This window comes from Diplotaxodon limnothrissa, linkage group LG15 (genome assembly GCF_057381915.1).
Source record: "Diplotaxodon limnothrissa isolate DT_005_m linkage group LG15, D_limnothrissa_male_GT1.1, whole genome shotgun sequence".
NCBI lineage: Eukaryota > Metazoa > Chordata > Actinopteri > Cichliformes > Cichlidae > Diplotaxodon > Diplotaxodon limnothrissa.
Genome location: NC_140610.1, coordinates 18,469,545 through 18,490,869, shown reverse-complemented (window position 1 = coordinate 18,490,869; position 21,325 = coordinate 18,469,545). Strand labels below are relative to the sequence as shown.

The following is a 21,325-nucleotide window of genomic DNA, read 5'->3' as shown; positions in this document are numbered from 1 at the left end:
TTTTCAAGCACACTCCAGAGATCTCTGACCGCTCTGTGTCACGCTGCTTGTCTAGATGTGGTCTCGGTGTCAGGATGGAATCAGCAACATCGTGTCTGAAATGCACGAGTTAAAGATGAAACAACAGACGTGTGAAAGACCGGAGGACTCCGCTCTTATCCAGGTGATTTAATATAATATTGTAAAGGATGTGTTTTCATGTGTTTGTGAATGTATGAAAAGTAGAGGGATATAAATTGTAGAAAACTGCTGCGGGTATTTCAGAGCTCCACTTTTCTAACAGTGGAGTGAAAATACATTTCATAACATACTGTTTAAGAAATGAAGGCAATTTTTGATAATAAAATGAGCTGCTATGCTGTATGATTTCCAGACATAATAGAACCCTTTGTACTCAGTTGTGCATATGAAATCTACCTCTATTCATCAAAGCAGTTAAAGAGCTTTTAAGCTTTATTATAGTTTTATTGCAATCAGCCTGCACAAAGTTTCAACAGTAATGCAACTCCATATATAATAAATGTGCATGTTTGCTACTTTTCCAAAGCATTAAATTATCTAGAAAACACACAGTCTGTAATTTACAAGTGTATCAAGATCAAATATGTAGAAATATGGCCTTTGGTTCTGTCAGTGCAGAGAAGATTAACTCTGTTTAGATTCAATTTAGATTTTAATTTAAATACATTTAAATTTGTGCTTTAATATATCAAGGACTATCAAGGGTTTCACTTGCATTCCTGATAATAGGGTTTTCACATTTTAGTACTGCGGCTTCTTTCGCCAAGGACAGTCACCTTCTCTGCTTCGGAAACAGTCTTTGAAAAACTCTTTGTCTTAACAGAGTAGGACCTCGTTCTCTGCAAATTAATTCTCAGAATCAGATCCACATGCTGCAGAAAAACAGGTACTGAGGGTTGCCAGCAGTGGACATTGTGTAATTTACTGAAATAATATACTTACTAAAAAGGAACAGAAGAACAGAAACTGTTTTGTCATTGCTGTAACACTGAAAATTTGACATCTCTCTATGTATGCCATTGGCACCTATATGACAGTAACCTATCATTTAAATCCCAATAAATCATTTGCAGTTTTCTGGACTGGTCTGAAAACTAGCCAGTTTCTGAACACTTCAATTTCATCAGTAGCTACCCCCATCCCACCAGAGAACCCCTGAGTTTACCCCCACCCCTCCTTTATTTAATATCCCCATGCTTTCACTCCCCTCCCCCTTTCTACCCCTTCTACCCTCCCCCTGTCCCGTCCACATCCTTTTAATCTGGACGGTCAGAGCGAAAAGAGAGAAGCGTGTTCACACACAACTTGTACATGGCTATCTGACCGGGTGCTCAAGTGTGCATGCTTGTGTGTGTTATGCAGGAGACTGAGCTCTCTCTGCAGTATTTGGCCATCGGATTGAAGGAACTGGCCAACATGAAGACGGACCTGTCCCAGTATGTCACGGCCAGTGACTCGGCTCTGCTGGAGAAGCAGCTGGAGCAACTCCACAGTCAGTGGGAAGAGCTGTGTATGAAGGTGAGAACTGACAGAGAAGTTTATATGTAAACAGAGAGCGGGGGGACTGTGTGTCTTAGGGACTGCAGATGAAACAGGTAAGAGAGAGAAAGAGAGGTTGGGGAGAGAAGGAGGGAAAAGTTGCTACCAGCTGTGTTTTGGCGGTGACCAGCAGCACAAAGCCTTACACCACACACAGAGACACGCACACAAACACACACAGACACTTACACTCATTTGTGTGAGAAAAGAGCCAGCATGCGCAGGTTCATGGAGGGAAAACTGCATCTGTCTCCTTTTCAGCAATTTGCCTCCCTGCAAGCCAAATGACTTGTTTGTTAATGTTTCCTCTGCAGTTTGGTGACTCTCACAGGTTGTTTTTAGATTGTATCCAGCAGAGCTTGTTCTGCTCGTATCAGCCAAGTAAAGAGAAGTCTTTTTAAAGTGAGAGCTTGAAAAAGTCAGGCTACCACAGCAGTCACATGAAGCTGTCTAAAACAACAGGGGGTTAATTCTGTAACTACATTATTGCAGAAAGTAGCTCCGCTGTATACAGACAGGCTCAAATTCCTGCGACTAAGTCTTTCGGCTTAGGCACAAAATCACTCTTTTTCTTGAGAAACACACAGTTATGACAAGCTCTATACATTTTTGTCAGGGATTATGGTTTAATTTATGCTCATGCTAATAGAGTCCCCAATTATAGTCCACCTGCCCCTGTCTTGGCAGGAGTTACTGGGTTTCACGGTTATAGCAACAGCAGCCAGGAATGCATTGTGTGTGTAGTACTCTTGTTTTCTGTATGCAAACTGAAGTAGTTAACCTTAACTTTGCACAATACCATCATGTAATTGCCTGAAAGCCATCTGATTTCTTCCAGTAAAGACCACTCACTCACAGTTAGGTGTGTGTGATTTTTGTACTGAATCGTTTTTGTTAGTTTGATATAGAAAAGTCTAGACAGTAGTCTTAAAACGAATTTTTGTTAGTTTCAGCTGATAGATCACACCAAACATTTTTAATCCGTATTCATCCCTGACATGGCCGGGGGGCGTGGATCTGAGCCACTGCAGTTTCCTCTGCATAGTTAACAGGTGGTAGGTGGGGGAAGCCACCGGAATGGGTCTGATGAGCAGATGGCTCGGCTGGGCTAAGGGGGATTCAAGGGACTGGATCTATTGTTCCAGGGAAGCACTAAGTCCTCACAGGGTGACCGCGGCTCACAATGCACCCTAAATTCTCCTGCATTCCGATGCCAGTTCATTAAAACCAAAGCGGGGCTCATTTTAAAATAAAAGTGTCACTGAGCAATAAACTATGGCTGATGTAACATGCCCCATGGGCATGCTAAGCCCTTTAGCTTCAAAAAGATTATCACCCCCCGCAGCAATGAAATGGGGTGTTTTCATGGTATTAAGCTGTCATTAGGTAAATGGACCTTGTTAATTTCATCAAATATCAAGACTCTCCTGGGGATTTTTCTCAATTCAGTTGATTACTGATGAAATGCTATTTAACTGTAGCAAGAGAACATTTTTGCCACGTTTTAATCTTTAATACCATGTAATCACACATTTTTATGCTTTGGGGCTTTTGAAGTGCCCTACAAATTTCATCAGTTATACACCCAGTTGCACCAAGTTCAACCACACAAATGCTTTTTTGTGCACTATATTTGGGTCAGACTGTTTCTTGGATGCATACCAAGGGGAGTCAAAACAATTAACCCTGTTTCAGACTGGACTGACAGTCATAAAGAGGTTCGTCACCACTCTTTTTGTTGTTTCCTGCAAGTCGACAGTAAATTTGCCAACGAAAGTACCACGTTTACAACTATAGATGATTTTTCTCTCCATGATCTGCTTGTTAATTGTAACAAAACATTGTAAAAGATCTTGGAAAGTTTTAGTTAGAGAACCAGTAGATGTGCTCTGCACCATAGCACTTTGTAACTGCCAGCACTGAAGATTTATTAGAGTGAATTATTTTAGCGGGGCTTTATATATTGTAGCAGTATACCCAATGTGCAAACATAGCATGGTGATTATCTGAGAATAGGTAGTTCACACTTGTAATCTTTAACTTATAGCACTGCTTAAACACCACTTTTATTGCTTTGACTCTTCTTAGGTGTCATCGCGCAAGCAGGAAATCGCAGATCGTCTCAATGCGTGGACCATCTTCAATGACAAAAACAAGGAGTTCTGTGATTGGCTGACTCAGATGGAGCACAAAGTGTGCCACCGGGGAGAGCTGAGCATCAAAGAAATGGTGGAGAAACTAAAGAAGGTACGAGGCGTTGCCCAACACTAGAGTTTCACAGACAATAATCACCTCAATCAACAAAGGGATTGTTTATGGGTATTATTTTGACATTACTTTGAGGAAGTGTGTGTTCCAACAACTAGTTCATGAACTAAGGCATTCATATAAGCTCTATTTTAAGTCCATATATGAACTACATGTGCTGTGTTTATAACAGATGGTGGCCTAGAATTGATGATCTATAGGCCTTTTGTTTTTTCACAACAGTTGTCCTTCCTGTCTCAAGATGAAGTATGATTTCAGTTATTTTAGAGGTTGTGTTTTTTTGCTTGTAGATGACCGGAGAAAATTGGAGCCCCTTGTCAGTACTTTTTATTAAGATAGTAGCTAAAGAAAATACTTTCTGGTAAAAAACCCAGTGCTTAAGGGAATGGAAATGGGCAGGTTGAATGACTATAACTCATCCATTTTATGGCTTTGCACTAAAACTTGATTAGGTGTGAACTTTTTCCCGATGAAGAAAAAACAGACAACATTTGGCTAATTGCCCTGTATCGTTAATCATGAGTTTTGATGTGGTTTGAGAACCACTGGAATAGTTTCCAGGTTTTCCAAGGTTACTTGCTGTTTTAAGGACTAAATGTTCACAAAGGATATAATGTTCATATATCAGCATCGTTTCATGTTTCCTTACAGGACTGTATGGAGGAAATTAACTTGTTTAGTGAGAATAAAAGCCACCTGAAACAGCTGGGAGAGCAGCTGCTCTTAGCCAGCGACGAGGCCAAGCAGGCACAGGTCCATGAGTCGCTGCAGGAAGTCAACCAGCGCTGGCACAACCTCTTCCACCAAATCGAAGCCAGGTGAGAGCAACCACAGCCGCCACAGAAGCTGCATGGTGTGACCTGCTAACAAAAGTGTTTATTTATGCCAGTTAAACACTTTGCAAAAGGCACTTAAGAAAGCAAATTGTGTATATACAGTGTGGCTCCCCATTCAGGAAGCACCTTTCAAAGACTAAAGGTAAAGTTATGGTAAGAATAAAAGATGAAGTGTGTATTTGTGCATGTGGCCAATGGTTTATAGAAGATTCAGGTTTATTGTGTACAGAACCAGCAATTCACATCATTATCCCCCCACCGAGCACTTTTCACATCAAACCTGCTCAGCAGTAAAAGGCATAATTAAGGACCAAAAAGGCTGTAATTAAACAGCAGCTCTTCTGGGTATCCATCCACCTGCTGCTGCGTTAGCTATGCTCTGCAGCTGTCAGGAATACATGGCCTCCAATGTTCAGACTGCAGAGGTTAAGCCTCTGTGTTTGTAAACTGTTACTGCCCCCCCTGACCCCTTAAAAACAGATGGACAGTCCTGTGGAAGAGCAGGAGATACAGACTCCTCTTTTTGCACTGCTGTTTAGCCCCTCCACCTCTATCATGAAAAAAATTGGCTGCGCCTAGCCTCAGACGGGAGCATATGTCCACTCTGAACCCCCCCCCACCCCCACCCCGTAGCCTGTCACTGGGATAACTATTGAAGGTGGGTGGGTGGGAGGGAGGCATATGTCGGTATGTATTAATTGCTGATTTTCAAATTGAGGCCCTCTCAAAAGACCCAGTGAGCAGATTTAAGCTGGCTTGACCACATGTAGACAAGATGGGAGCCAAGAATTCTTGATGGAGAAGAGTTTCTCTGCCATCCTGTAGTCTGCCAATAGATGAACTACACTATCTCTGTTTTTTTAACTGTCTGCCTCTGCTAGAAACATGGCATGCACTTTTTAACCCCAGAACAGTCAGCCAACGTGTGCTAGTGAACTTAACCGAGCAAAGTCCTGGAGCCTAAATTAATTTAGATGCTTCTAATAGAAATAAAGTGTGAAACTATGAGGTTTCTTTATACACTTCTGTATGTAAATTGTAGAAGTGAAAATTCTGCACGAATGAGGAGCATTCATGCTCCTTATCTATGTTTTATTTTCAATAGCTAGTAGGCATGATTTAAATAGTCGTGTTTGTAGCTAAATCTTTAGTTCAGGGAATAATTATCTAAAAACATCATACTGGATTAAACAAGTACTGTAAGAACAGTAGATGCCTTTTGGAGGTCAGTGTCTGGCTAACTTTGAGCCCTCCTGTGGTCAGCTGTACTTTATAGCCATGCATCCTCTCTTATCCTCCAGCTCCTTTCTGCTTCATTTTCTCTATCCATTCTCTTCGTGTCCTTTTCCTGAGCGAGTGCCTCTGACCGGGTTTTGTTTCTTTGTTTGGCCTCGGCGTGAAGCTGCTGGCCTTTGTTAGCCTGTCAGAGGTGCAGAAGGAGTGAATGGGAGAAAGAGACTGGTTAGTGGACCGAGTTGGTTGCATCTGCAAAGTGGAAGAATGTGTTTCTGAACAGAATTTATACTGACTGTATTAAGCCACAGTAGTTTCTCATATAAACGATCAAAATATACATTAATGTTTTGACTGAAGCTGGGAAAATGTTTGAGTTTGGGTTTTTTCTTTTTCTTTTTAATTTTCCATTTTAATCCATTCAGTAAGTGTGTCTATTTAATAATGTGCTTTTTAATAAAACAGTAAATTTGACATGACTAATTATATTTTAGCATTGAAAATATTATTTTGATTATAGGGCTTGCTCATACTGATTCATTAACCTTTAGATAAACTAGAGAAAATATAAAGTTATTTTATATTTGCCTTAAACGTTACGTTGGTTGGCCCAATAATATCCATGTATTCCTCTTACTCCTTTATTAATTGACCAAACAAACTTGGCATAGAAGTACTAATGAAGGTCCTCACCCATGTCCAATGACAACATCATATTATCTAGCAACCACCTACAATGGGTTTCTATGACCCATTTGTAGGTCACTTTCATTTCTACTACTACTTTGATGTATTTCCAAATACTTAAAAAAACTGTTTTTTAAAAAAGAGACAGTTTGTAAAATGTAAATAAAAATGAATTCATTGATTTGCAAACCTGATAATTTTAGTGAACCTCTGCTCTTTTTTTACCTAATCGTGTTACTGATCTGTCAGCAATTTAACTAATTAGTAACAAAATTTTCCTCCAGGTGTTTTTTCTTCTTCTTTTTGGCTCCACTTACATTTCCAGCCTTTTGTTGGCCACTTCCCAACTTTTTTGAGGCCTGTTGCTGCCATAACATTCTCTCCTCAAATGTTAAAATGTTTTATTTCAATATTTAGGATGTTTTCTACGGTCTGTTGTGAATACAATTTGGGTTTGACACAGCATCCCAACTTTTTCTTAACTAGGTTTTCAAAATATGCCGCTCGTTTACATTCTCACTTCTCCGTTATCTGTTGGGACCCTTTCATACATTCTTGAGGCAGACAATCACACTTGCAGCTGGTTTTTTAGTGCTTATTATTTCGGTGGAGAGCGTCTCCACTCTCACCCTTGACAGGCTCTGCTGGACCTCGTCAGCAGAGGAGGAAGGATCAAATGGGTAAATTAACTCAAACTCCCAAATGGGGCACACTTCAGGCTTTTAATGCTCAGAAGAGAGCTTTTATTGTTCCATACGTTGCTATGACACCAGTCACTGTGGCGCTCTATGTGTGTGTGTGTGTGTGTGTGTGTGTGTGTGTGTGTGTGTGTGTGTGTGTGTGTGTTCTTTCATACGGGTGTTAGTTGCCATGGTTACTTTAGAAGTTCTAGTAAGGATACCTGAGAAGGTTGAAGGCTAGTGAACTCCTTCTTTTTCTTCTTCATTCCTTCCTTCTTTGCTTCCTTCCTTCTTTACACTGTTAATGCTTAACCCTTGAAAAGCAGGACTATAAAATAATTGCCAGAAAAAGTCTAGAAATTCGCAATGGGAATGTTGAAACTCCTGATGAAATTTATAAATAAACAAATAAATATAAATGTGCATATATGAATTTTAGTTTCTATCATATTTGCTACATCAGGCATTTTTAAATGTATTTTATTTCCTAAAATGTATTGTGCAATTTATTTAAGATTTTTGGGGAAAAATAGTCCTGATGATGTAGAAGTCTCAAAAACTCTTAATAACTATGATACACTTAGCTTTAAAGGGTTAGCAATCATCAGTTTAGTACTTTGATTACTTTAACCCTCTAAGACCCGAACTCTTCCACGGCATGCATTTTTAATTTCTCTTTGATATTTGGGCTGATTGGGACCCGATGAATGTAAAAACAAAGAATTACCAGATTATTTTTTTTTTAACCTAATTTTTGTTTCTAAGAAAAATGAGAGCCACATGTGAGGATATTCGTTTAAAATTTTGATAGAACAGTGGCAGTATAATGTCCTCGTAAGTGGATATCAGGCCCTTGTAGAGCAAAATTGAGTATTTTGGTCTAAATAACCCAAAACGTGATGTCCACATACGCCAGGTCCTAGGAGGTTAATTATTCACATTTTTTTTTAATTTTGTAATTAGTTTGTTTACTGTAAGGTTTATTGTATTATATATAATTTTTTCTCCGTCTTTCTCTCATTCACTAGTTTTCTTTACCCTTATTTTCTCGTTCATATCCTTTTTTTCTTTCACTATTCTCTGTGGTCTTCTGTACTTTTTTGTATTCCCATCTTTTTATTCAATTTTATTTCTATTGGTTTTTGTTTTTTAAACTCAGGTGATTGTTCAGCAGTTTCATCACTTAATTTTAAACCTTAATAAGGGTTGAAACCCCCAGATTGTTATTTGTTAATATCAAATGAAGGCGTTCAAAGAGATTTTTTATCTTTTTTTTTTTTTTACATTGATGTGGTTGTGTCCTTTCAGGGTGAAGAAGCTGAAGGAAACTCTGGTGACGATCCAGCAGTTGGATAAAAACATGAGTAACCTCCGCTCATGGCTTTCTCGCATCGAGGCCGAGCTGTCGAGACCCATCACCTACAGCGTCTGTCACGAACAGGAGATCCAAAGGAGGCTGGCAGAGCAGCAGGTGGACTTCACAACACCTTATGACATTATTATTATTATTAATGTCAAACAAGCAATTTGACATTTTTAATTTTTTCCCTTTTTTTTTGTAAACCCTTTTTCTCTCTTTTTTGTTTGTTTTAAAGGTTCTTTTTCACTCCTTGCAACTCTTTGTCTGTTTATGATTAATAATTCATATCTGTCCTTTGTTTAATTTGGGGAGAGGTGGTCACATGCAGTGCCTCACTGTCCTCTGTCTGTGGACTGATGTTTAATAAATGAGGTTTGTAGCACAGTATGGACCAATGTGATACCTGTCCTTATGTCTGTCCAGGAGCTGCAGAGGGACATTGAGAAGCACACGGAGGGCGTAGCATCCGTGCTCAGTCTGTGCGATGTGTTGCTGCGGGATGAAGATGCTACTGGTGGCACTGAGGCGGAGAGCGACTCCTTGCAGGAGACCAGCCGCAGCCTGGACCAGCGCTGGAGGACCATCTGTGCTATGGCTCTGAATCGAAAGCTCAGGTACTGTAGGAGCTAAAGAACATACTGATGTTTAAACTTCTATGTCTGTTACTGTAATTTTCTGTACTGTCACAAATATAATAAATGAAATATGACAAAATATTAAACAAACTGGACCCAAATGTCGATTTGAAGCTCATGATTTTTAACACGGGGTCTTCTTTATGTTACTGTTCAACTGATGTCACGACACAGATTCTTTTCTAAATAATAATTCATGTTGATTAAAAGTTTTAGGTTAATGCTTTAGACGTACGCAGAGTCTGAACATTACAGAAACAAATATTCCATCACGATGTCTGCTCGCAGGATTGAGGAGACGTGGACACTCTGGTGTAAGTTTCTCAATGACTACTCCCGATTTGAGGATTGGCTCAAGATGGCTGAGCGAACCGCTGCCAACCCCAACTCAGCTGATGTCCTTTTTGCTGTCGCCAAAGAGGAGCTCAAGAAGTTTGAGGTCAGTTGTTGTGAGGTTAGCTTGATGAAGATTTGTTTCTGTTTGATCATCAGTAATCTTTATCAGTTTGAAGTCGGACGTTGCAACTCAAGGGATGAACCAGTGTTGTGTTTATGCAAAACAAAGTACCAATTTTAAATTGTGTCTTTAACCAAAAAGCTATTATTAAGGAAGGTAGACAAGGAGAAAAGGCTGAGGTATGCCAAATTACACAAGAACTGGAGTGAAAAACCGTGGCAACGCATTTGATGGAGTGATGAATCCAAATTTTAAGTGTATCAGTTCAAATCGTCGTGAGCATGAGCTGCCAATGCAGTAAAAGTAGACTTGGATAGAACACATAATAGAACCCTATCAGTCATAGATTGTCCTTGAGACACTGCAAGAATAGTTCAGGCTATATAAAAGTAAAGGTGGTCCCAAATATTGACTTTCAAGGTCATTAAAAGAATATAAACTCTGTCTTTGCCCTATATATTGTATTTCCATTGATGTTTGCACATGTTTCAATAAATCTTAGATAAATGTTTTTCATTTTCTTAGAAAAATATAATAAAGAAATCGAGGATGTTTCAATTCTTCACACTGAGGAAATAAAGACACTGAATTGTCCATGCTTCCTCTCTCTTCTTCAGGGTTTCCAAAGGCAGGTTCATGAGCGACTGACCCAGCTGGAGCTGGTCAACAATCAGTACCGCCGGCTGGCCAGGGAAAACCGCACCGACCGAGCCAGCCAGCTCAAAGCAATGGTCCATGAAGGCAACCGGCGGTGGGATACACTGCACCGAAGAGTGGCCGCCATCCTCCGCAGGCTCAAGGTACAGAAACTTTTATTTTTGAAATCTCATTTTAGATTTCTTTTCAATTTATTTTAATTTCAGTCAGTTTTCAGAGTACATTTTCAGTTTTAGTTAAATTTTTGGTCCTAATATGGAGCTGGTGTTTGTCAGATTCACATAAAGGCCACTGACTCATTGAGTGTATTTTTGTTTTATTCTAATTTCAAAATCACAACATGATGCACGCAGGCAATGTTACTTTCTTTGTTTGACATTTAATTAATAGGCAAATTCGTTTGTGCGTCCTTACTGAAATTATAGTAACGCGACTGCTCGGTTGCAGCATTGTTCAGAACAGTTTGAAATAATAATTGTGTAATCAGTAAAGCTGTAAAAAGGCCCCCTGCTAATGTGTTGATCTATGAAACGGGCTGTTTCTCTTAATAAATGTCATAAATACATTTAATTCTGACGCCATGTGATTTCTCCTCGTTTTAAAAGTCAAATGTTTCCAGTTGTTTTTATAAAAGCTGAAATTGTCTTGTGTTGCACATTTTACTGTAAATCTCCGGCTTATTATTTTAAATTGACAAGTTGGCATTAATGTCAAGCTTTCACTAGAGGATGTAATGAACTGCTTTGCTTTCTTCTCTCACAGTATTTCACCAGTCAGAGGGAGGAATTTGAAGGGACCAGGGAAAGTTTGCTGGTGTGGCTGACCAACCTCGATCTGCAGCTCACCAACGTTGAGCACTTTTCAGAGAGCGATGTCCATCAGAAGATACGGCAGCTCAATGTGAGGCACAGCTCATGTACTGTACACACACAAAACCATGTCTCCTAGTGATTATAAGAATTGCATGTTAAGATGCTTAAGGTCTTGGCTTTAGCTATGGCAATATTTTGGAAAGAATTATTTGTTGAATGCTTTTACAGATATTATCAGAAGCTGCGTTTTGTTCCTTTGGGTTTAAAGGCTCAATCTCTGTCCACTCATTCATCCCTTCGTCTTCCTGCAGAGTTTCCAGAAGGAGATCACCCTGAACACTGAGCGCATTGATGGACTGATTGTGTTTGGAGAGGGCCTGATCCAGAAGAGCTCACCGCAGGATGCGGCGAAGATAGAGGAGGAGCTGGAGGAGCTGCACTCCTACTGCCAGGAAGTTTTCAGGAGACTGGTCCGCTTCCATCAGCGCCTCAGCCAACCCCCTGTAAGCCTAGGCGCACACATTTTTCTGATTCCAGTCTAATTCAAGCAGATATAACAAAATGTCTAACATATTATAAATAAGAAAATATCCCTTATCATTTTATAGATTTTCCTTTGTATGACTTTTATACATGCATGCAGTTTTTTGTTCCATGTTTTTAAACCTATTTTAAATATCCAGCACAGTATTTTCCAGATATGTTCGTAGTTTTTGGCACCGATCCATACGCACGTGTTTATTGCTTGATTCTATGCAATTTTTTCAAATTATGCATAACATGTGAGAGGCAGTTCTAAAACTAACAAGGACTTGGTGTGTGTTACCAGTGTAAGGACAGGTATGTATCATTCACACTTGGCTTGGTTTCTCTGTCCTAGATCACAGAAGAACCAGAGATCCCCTCTACCACCTTTTCCCTGGAATCAAGCTTGGAGCTGATTGGCCGACCGTGGCTTGGGCGTAGCTTTGGAAGCCTTCCAGCCACACCCACTCTCCTGCTGTCCTCACCCCTGGTGCGTTCAGGGCGGGAGACACCGGATTCACTGGCTTTGGAGTGGGACCACACCGTAGACGTAGGAGGGTCATCATCACATGAGGATGATGAGGAAGAGGAAGAGAACGAGGAAGAGGGAGCTTACTTCAGTGCGCTGTCAGGTATCTTTAAAGTCTGCCTCCAAGGGTGTCAAACATAAGGCCCGGGGGGCAGAACTGGCCCACCACAGGCTCCAATATTGGCCACTGGGAGGCAGCTGCTCTGATCACAGATAAAGACAACCCCATTTATACCAAAGCACCAAAATAAATAAGTAGTAGATAAATAACAGTGTTACAGTGTTATTTCTAACAATTTAACCCCAAAGAGTCGTGCTGACAGACATCCTGGGTCAGCCCAGACCTGTAAAATAAAAGTTAAAAAGGGAGTTAATAAGAGGTACAAAACATACAACTAACAAGTAACTCCTGCTGTCATTCTGCATAATCACAAAGAGCCAAATCAAGTTCTAGAGACTGAGAGCAACTCAGCATTTAACTTGCATCGTTTTTGTGATGAGTCACTGTGTGAAACTTGCTTGACTAACTGCCAATGAAGACAAAGACGAAAGCCCAGCGCACATTTTTTAAAAACAGGGAAAATCTGCAGATGTCCTGAATAAATTAGAGAGGATAAACATGTACATTTCTGCCTTGACAGTTCAAACTCGGTAGTTTAGGCTGTGAGTTAAAAATCAGTAATCAGTATTATTATAAAAATGTCAGGTTGCTGAGATGTAAAGTTTTCTTTGTTTGGTTGTTTAGTTTTCACACCAGCTGAAAATGAATGTTATTCACTACCAAAAAACAACTGACTCATAAACCACAGCTCAGTCATAAGCATGGAGACAAACGATCCACAGCATCATCCATTGGAGCCCTAAAAAGCAGACCAATGTTCAATGTTGCAAAAAAGGAGGCAAGCAGACAAAGAAAGAAATCCAAAAGACCAAAAGACTTGGACAAGTTTGAGCCTTTTCCTCTCATTTTTCAGTTTTTAGTTTGGATTCTGGAAGAAAGGATGTCTTGTTTTAAAGAGATTTCTAGTCTGACCCCTCTCTCCTCGCAGAGGTGGAGTTGACTGAGACCCTGGAGGAATTTATCGAAGCCTCAGAGGCCCCGCTCGCCTCGTCACTGGGTAGGCTCAAGAGCATCTTCAGCACTCACCGCTCTGCTCTTCATGCCGAAATATTTCCAGAGAATAGCTTCCTGCTGCTCATGTATCACTTGGCATCCAAATGCTTGTTGTGCTGTCTCTTCCACTTGGATACTTTACTGGTTTAAGGAAAAAACACCTCGAGTGTCCTTTTCTTGTATATTTGTAATATAAATGCCCAAAGTCTCTACACTTCAAAGTCCTGGTCTGCTTATGATTGATTTATTTTAGGTCTTAATATTTTTTGCACTTTTAATGGGTTTATTTTTTTCTTCAGGAGATTTTTTATCGTTATCTGAATTTATGTCTTCCCTTTTTCTCTTTTACATCTTACTTTCAGCGGTCCAAACTTTGTTGTGTTAATTTCAGCCTCTTTCATTTCATCCTTTCATCCTCTTCCAACATCCTCTTTTATCTTTGTCTTTTTTTTATATTGCAATTCTCCAACACACTCACATTTGCCCACCTCACTGTCCTCCACTAGTTTCTAGAACTTTACAGTGCATGTAACACTAGGAGGTAGGAAAATGTTGTGCTGTGTCATCCATAACATTATTGTTATTTATCAATTTCCTTTGATAAATAACAATTCCTACCAGTCTATGCAGGTGTTTTCCAGTTGTGGCCTTGCCTACTTGGCTCTTTGTGCTGTAATCCCTCTTTTTACCGCTCAAACATGTGAAATAAGCACTGAGTAAACACCACCATGCAGATCTTTGATTTGTTGTTTGCAGGGTTATTTGTTTGTTTTTGCTCGAGTTACGTTCCAGATGTACTTAATTTAGTAGATCTGAATACATCTGATTCACTGTAGTTGAACCTCGAATGTTTGCTTGATCACACCAGACACATCAGCTAAAGAGACAGTAGTAAATGCCAGATGCAGATCTTACAGTGAATCAATCCAAAAACTCCCACAAAGGAAAGTTAAGACCAAATGGTTTCTTAGCAGAAAGCTGGTGTCCTGCAGTTAAAAGGAGACCTAATGCTTATTTCCAGCTCCCTTTTTTTTATTCTGCAGTTCCATTAAAATAGCATGTTTCCACTTTTTTTATTCCAAAGAGAAGTCTGAGAAAGACCTGAGCATTTTTGTGTGTGCATATTTGCAAATGAGCATCTAAAACTGTGAACATCCAACACTGAAAAATATGTCAAAATAGGTAAAAGATAATAAAAAATATTATAATAATATTGAAAATACAGTATATCTAAATGTAACATTACTGGAAAATACTGACAAAGACTCATTTTTTATTATTTTTGCATTTCAGCATCAAGCAGGTCGGTGGCTGTACAAGACTCTCCGAGATGGCAGGCACTGGGAGACAGAGAAACTGAGTCTGATACAGAGGGACACACTGAGGCCACACCCACTCTGACCAGTACCCCTCTAAAGCCGGGATATGTACGCTTCAAAAACTTCTCTCTAGTAGTTAAACTAATAATAGCTCACTCTTGGGAATGCATTTGAGACAAAATATGCAGACCGTGTGCTCCTCCAGATGTAATAACTTAAAGTGTGTTTGTTTTGTTTCCAGCTGAGTCTCATGTCTGAGTGCAGCAGGAGCATAGAGAGCATCAACAGAGTGTCGCTGATCCTGGATGACGTGGAGCAGCCGGAGGAGTTCGGTCTCATGGGACTGAGTGCCTCAGACAAACAGTCAGGTGAGCCTCAAAGATGCTGAACGCTTTGCAAAAATCAGCAACATCAGGTAAACTATAAACTGTATGTAAATGATGGATATAGTAGGCCATAGTAACCGTGACATCACACTGTTTTCAAAAGCAGGTTTGCGTTTTTGTTTTTTGTTTTTTAAATAATATTATTAGCACTCTTTGATGGCTGAGGGCTCATTCTGGGCTGTGCTAACTACATATTGTTGTACCATCCCGGAGGAGTTAAGCTACCTGTGTAACCTGTGTAGGGTCCAGGTATCACTTCATGTTACCAGTAGTGCAAAACTAGTGAAAAAACAGTCAGAAAAGTTGAGGAAGGAAAAATGTCAGTGGCTTCCAGCTGTAAAACCACTCCTGTTTTTGAAGGTTGCCTCATTGTTGCCCCTTCAGTGCAACTGAGGGTAATTTCATTAACACCGAAGCAGCGGAAACTGATCAGTATCACAGAAGTTTAATTGACTTGATACTATTTTCTCATTAAAAAGGGTTACTCAAATTTTTTTGAGCAGTGTGTTTACTACCATTTCTTAAGTGAGTCAGCAGTATCTTGTGGTCTCATTTCTTGTCGCTTCAATACTTGCCGTGTATTTTTCTGCTTCTAGTCACTTGAAGTTGCCAAATATCACTAAATGCTCTGTGGTGTCGAGTCATCACTTCATTGTCAATCACTTTCTGTGTAGACGCAGCATCAGTAAGCAATTGGACTAGAGCCACGCCCTGTATTGTATGCTGCTTCTTCTGCTATTTTATCCAGAGGTGTCCATAATTTATAAATAAGCTTGGTACTGTCTTCAGTAAGACCAAAATAGTGACATCATAAACCAAACACAGAAGCATTAGCGCATAAATCAAGTGAGCAGAAGGTTCATTTTCTCACGGAATACTATTGCTTCATTTTGAAACTGAATAGGTTGCCCCCTACTGGCTATTAGAAATAGTACTTCTTTTGCACTTCCACATCAGCTTTCCTTTTCAGCTACATCAATCTTTTTTATAAAGTCTCTAACTTGAAGAAATGCTTGAAAGTAGTTTAAAAAAAGAGGGAGGGGTTGGACAAGAGTCACTGAGTGGTGTTTAGTGCTTTAATATCAGTGCACGAACATTAGCTTAGACTGCAGAGCTTTGGCAGGAAACAATTATAAACATTGCAGCAGTTTAGCCAGTGAAAGCATTTTAAACCCAGACGTGCATCCAGAAAAAAGCAATGCAAGTTTGGTCTCTGTTTCCTCTGTTAACTGGCCCCTTTGCTGCTGTTTATTTCTGTGAGCTTGAGCATCTTCAGCATATGTTTACATTCAAAGATGTTCGTGTACTCTTAGGTGTGATTGAACGCTGGGAGTTGCTCAAGGCACGGTCCAGATGCAATGAGCGTGACAGCTCTGAGGAGCCTCAGCAGCTCAGGTGTGATCTCGACAACATTACTTCCTGGTTAAAAAATGTGATCCCGGAGCTGGACCGCCTTCAGGAGCCTGACCCAGCAGCCTGTATTGAGGAGATGGAGGCCAGAGCTAAAGAACTAAAGGTAAGATTTAATACTAAACATAAAAAAGAGGAATTTGTTTTGATCATTAAAAAAAGCAAAAATAAAAAAATGGATGATTGCTTTTTTTTTTTTTTTTTTCGCAGGAGATGCAGAAAGTGTTTACTCACTACAAGTCTATCATGCTGTCAGTCAACCTGCGAAGTGAGGAAGCTCCAGAAGCACAGGAGAGACTGACGAGTATGAACAGAGACTGGAGCAGAGCGTGTACTGGCCTCCAGCAGTGGGACCTCAGCCTGAGGAAGAAGCTCATGCAGTGCCAGGTAAGAGGAAATACCACAACAGACTATTAAAAAAAACTCGAGACTTGTTTTAAGACTTGAAAAATATTTTATTCACATCTTAAAACCTTTCTAAACTTAAGGATAACAGCAGTATTAACACTTTGATGAATGTTCACTGTTCAAACAAGCTTTCACAAGTAACTGATTTTTGTGAAGTTGCAGAATCTTTGACAAGTGACAAGAAAAAAGTGACAAAACTATTTTCAACTTTAATTTTATTGATAACATTATTATTTCCCAATTTTAATAAATAATACTTAATTAAGATTAAGTATTATCTTAATTAAGTATTAAGTGTTATTGTGAATTATGCAGTGATAATTGTGTAATGACTTTCATGCAAATGCTGGTGCAAATAAAGTCACTGGCCACTTCATTAGTTACAGCTTGTTAGCACTGGGTTGGACCCTCTTTTGCCTCCAGAACCGCCCTGATTCATCATGACATAAATTCATCAAGGTGCTGGAAACATTCCTCATAGGTTTTGCTCCATATTGACATGATGGTTTCACACATTTGCTGTAGATTTGTCGGCTTCACATCCCAAAGGTGCTCTCTTAGATTGAAATCTGGTGACTGTGGAGGTCAGTTTTGTACAGTTAACTCATTGACATGTTCACAAAAGCAGACTGAGATAATCTGAGCTTTGTGGCATGCTGGGTTATTGCTGAAAGCATAAATAAGTGAACATGGTCAGCAACAAGACTGAGGTTTCAAGACTCAAGAAACCAGCCTGTCTGGCACCGACAACCATGCAACATCACCATTCTTCCCCTTTCTGATGCTCTCTTTGAAATTTAGCAGGTTGTCTTGCTGCCATGTGATTGGCTCATTAGATTCTTGCGTTAATAATAAGTTGTACCTAATATAGTGGCTGGTGAGGTCTTGGTGAAGTTGGTGCATGTAAAGCATACAGTGTGCAAAGTATTAACCTCCTAGGACCTGGTGTCCACATATGTGGACATCACATTTTGGGTTGTTTAGACCAAAATACTCAATTTTGCTCTACAAGGGCCTGATATCCACTTACGAGGACATTATACTGCCACTGTTCTATCTACTGCTCTTATTTTTCTTAAAAACAAAAATGAGGTAAACAAAAATCTGGTAAATCTTTGTTTTTACATTCATCGGGCCCCAATCAGCCCAAATATCAAAGAGAAATTAAAAATGCATGCCATGGAAGAGTTCGGGTCTTAGGAGGTTAAAGAGGAAAACTATTTTTGAAAAGCAGATGGCAAAAATGTTTTTTTCCTACCATAATTTGGAAGGGAAAAAAATCTAGTTGATGTAAGTAGAAATTAAAATGTCAAAAATGACATGAGCTGAGGTTTCAGCTGAACTGCTTCACTGTAACAAATGACCTTTAACTTTTTCCCATACAGGACTTTCATGAAAGCCTCCACTCTTTGCTGCTGTGGCTCGCTCACGCAGAGAGCAGACGCTACGCAGTGGACATCGGCCACCCAGACACGACTCTCACAGCGCTGCAACAGCACAGCAACACCCTCACTGTAAGCAGAGAGGCATGTTTGGTTACCCAACAAATTGAAAAAAAGTACTGTCCTCACAGATCTGCTGCTGACACTGTGTTTACACTGAGCATGTGAAGTCAAAAAGTTTTATCCAGTCATTTATTCAGCTTGATGCTAGAAATAGTTACTATTTTTGTTGGTTGTGGTCTGCAGGCTCTGCAAAAGGAGCTGCAGGACAGGCAGGCTCATCAGGCCTCCCTTCAGACTCTGTGGTCTCAGCTCCAGCCTGAAGACGGCACAGAGGAGAGCAACGAGGCCCGGGAGAAACTCCACGTGACGGGGAGCAAGCTGAAGCTGCTCCTGAAGCAGGTGGACGGCGACCTCAGCAACCTGCGGCAACGTCTGGTAAAAGCTCAAAATATTTTCTTTCTGCACATCCAAGAGCTGTCATGAATGTTTTTTTTACAGCATATTAACGTAGACGATTTATTTACCTCAGGACTGTGAATCTGCTACAGCCGCCCAGTGTCAAAGTGTTTCTCAGGAGGCTGGAAATTCAAAGAAAGGCTCCTCCACTCAAAGGTAAGTAGCAGCGCAGATAACGTTGTTTGTATTTCATGTCTTCTTGCACTAAATATGATGTGTTTTGCAGAGAGAAGCGGGAATCGTCTCCCCCTCGATCCTTCTTCTACCGGGCCCTGCGTGCCGCCTTCCCTCTTCAGCTCCTGCTGCTGCTCCTCCTGCTCCTGCCCTGCCTGATTCCAATGTCGGAAAGTGACTCCAGCTGCACCCTTACCAATAACTTCGCCCGGTCCTTCTACCCCATGTTGCATTACACCAACGGCCCACCGCCCACTTGATTGTAATATTCATGCGATAATAGAAACTTTCTAAAGGAAACGGATGAACGTATGTCACCATGCTGTCATGTTCAGTTTCCCGAAGACTGAAAACTGTAAAGATTTGCCAGCAGCTCTTTTGTCTTTCCATCAAGAAAAAACTCACCATGCCAAAAAAACCCCCCCAGGTTTTAACATCATTCAGGAAATCAATCACTTTTGCCACTCGGAGACCACCGACCATCCTCCAACACAAGGATTATCATCAGATGAGGGACGAGTCACCGAATCTATTTCTAGTGAGGTACAGTAATTATCCTATTAATTAGGTAAGAACACGTAAATCACAGCATTAAAAAAAAGAAAAGCTACGTATTATGAATAATGATTCATTCGACAGATGACGAAGCCACAGTGGATTTTCAAACTCAGTCTGAAAAGTGAAGCAAGTGCACAAGTGCCTTAAACCTGAATCGTTTCTAATGGTGGCAAAAAAAAGTCAGGTTATATAGAAGTGCATGAGAAAACGACCCTACGTCTTATTGAGTGGCGATCTCAGTAAACACTTTTCTGATGAGTTTCATTTGTTTTCATTTTGTTTTCACTTTTTTAATAGAACATGATGCTCATTGTGTACAGAAAGGCCCAACTAAAGTACAGATTAGGGCAGTGTCACTGACAAGTGGCTACCATATGACGATTCATCATCCTCCACTTCAAAACACCAAGAAAAAGTAAGCAATAGGGTGGCTACAGCCATCATTTACATACAGTTTGATTTTTCACCGACTAAACTGTTTTTTTTGTTTATTTTTTAATCCAGCCAGACATTGAACTCTTGTGTTTTTAAGATTTGCATGTTTATATTTCATTTACTTCATGAACTCTTCACATTTCATTTAATGTTTTCCTGCCTGCTCGACTGAACTCTGCAGAACAGCGCTGATTAAATTTGAATGTATTTGATAAAAAGCCAGCTGAAAGTCTTTTTTAAAAAAAAAAGAAAAAACACATTCTTGTATACTGAGTTTTTTAGATGTGATTTTGTCTTGACTAGATTGTGAGTGGACATTTCCACGCCTCCTTGCACTGTTGAAACACTGTAGATTCAGCATGATGTTTATGTACATAATGCAATAATATAATGCTTATTTATAACTTGAAAGGTGGATTTATAATCATTTTTTTGTTCCTCTAGTAAATGTTGACTGATTTAAACAAACTGGCTTATCCTTTATTTTATTTTATTTTTTTGAGGTATCCATGCTACCAAACAGGGGAAATGCCAAACCTTGGCTAGAAACACTACAGAAAAACTACACAAGTTTTTTTTTTTATTTTTTTATAAGAGCATCTTGTCTGTCAGCTTTTTGCAATCTAAATCAGAACCTGAATGCACCTTTGTGCCAAACATATTTGCTTTTCTAAAAATCTCTATAGACTCTATAGGCTCCTCTTGTTTGTGTTCCCAGTGCATGTGTGCTATGGCAGTGCCAAGCTAACAAGCAGAAAGAGTACAGGAAAAGGAGAAAATGGATAATAAGATAAGAATAGAGTGGACAGAGCACAAGTGGAAGAACACAACAGTGTCTTCAACTACCAAAGCTGTAAGAAAAACCAAATGAACGAACATGGATACACAAACTAACAATCTTGTTGTGTTGTCTACTGTAGGTGTGAGCATATGTGTGTTTATGTCACAAAATGTACTTTTGTAATGAGGATGAGAAGCTGCAAACAAGGAGCCAGAGGCAGGCCATCAGCTGAGGTCAAAGTTTTATTAGAATTCATTCAAACCGCGTGCACACTTGCAAATCCTATCTAAAAGAAAACATACTTGGCAGAAGTAATACATGGCTGTTTAAAAAAAACCCCAAAAAAACCCCCAGCATCTTAGACGGCCACTTCACTCATTTTTGTTCTATTTGCTATTTTCATCATTGGGCGCATTCTCTGCCATGTTCTTACTTCTACATCCTACATCTGAGGCCTCTGCCGGTGTTCAAGCAGTGCTGATCAGATGCTGGATTTAAAGAGGGGTCCCTGAAAAGGACCCGTTTTCATTTATCAAGCCAAGCCCACAGTACTCTGCTGCACTAACAAAACCCTCAGGGATAACATCAATGTTAATCGCA

At 39.9% G+C, this 21,325-nt stretch overlaps 1 protein-coding gene across 1 annotated transcript in view; it reads left to right on the top strand.

The window, feature by feature from the left end:
• Positions 1 to 20,386, top strand: part of syne2a (spectrin repeat containing, nuclear envelope 2a) — a 97,662-nt gene extending 77,276 nt beyond the window's left edge. The window contains exons 97-116 of the mRNA XM_085372609.1: positions 56 to 163; positions 1,384 to 1,539; positions 3,649 to 3,807; positions 4,480 to 4,646; positions 8,573 to 8,735; positions 9,048 to 9,238; positions 9,548 to 9,698; positions 10,334 to 10,516; positions 11,136 to 11,273; positions 11,497 to 11,688; positions 12,066 to 12,342; positions 13,289 to 13,357; positions 14,647 to 14,780; positions 14,914 to 15,040; positions 16,372 to 16,574; positions 16,679 to 16,855; positions 18,262 to 18,390; positions 18,565 to 18,756; positions 18,851 to 18,933; positions 19,004 to 20,386. Coding sequence (XP_085228735.1) covers positions 56 to 163; positions 1,384 to 1,539; positions 3,649 to 3,807; positions 4,480 to 4,646; positions 8,573 to 8,735; positions 9,048 to 9,238; positions 9,548 to 9,698; positions 10,334 to 10,516; positions 11,136 to 11,273; positions 11,497 to 11,688; positions 12,066 to 12,342; positions 13,289 to 13,357; positions 14,647 to 14,780; positions 14,914 to 15,040; positions 16,372 to 16,574; positions 16,679 to 16,855; positions 18,262 to 18,390; positions 18,565 to 18,756; positions 18,851 to 18,933; positions 19,004 to 19,211 — 3,207 coding nt within the window. The 3' untranslated portion in view covers positions 19,212 to 20,386. The remainder of the gene's footprint in view (positions 1 to 55; positions 164 to 1,383; positions 1,540 to 3,648; positions 3,808 to 4,479; positions 4,647 to 8,572; positions 8,736 to 9,047; positions 9,239 to 9,547; positions 9,699 to 10,333; positions 10,517 to 11,135; positions 11,274 to 11,496; positions 11,689 to 12,065; positions 12,343 to 13,288; positions 13,358 to 14,646; positions 14,781 to 14,913; positions 15,041 to 16,371; positions 16,575 to 16,678; positions 16,856 to 18,261; positions 18,391 to 18,564; positions 18,757 to 18,850; positions 18,934 to 19,003) is intronic.
• Positions 20,387 to 21,325: the final 939 nt, after the last annotated feature.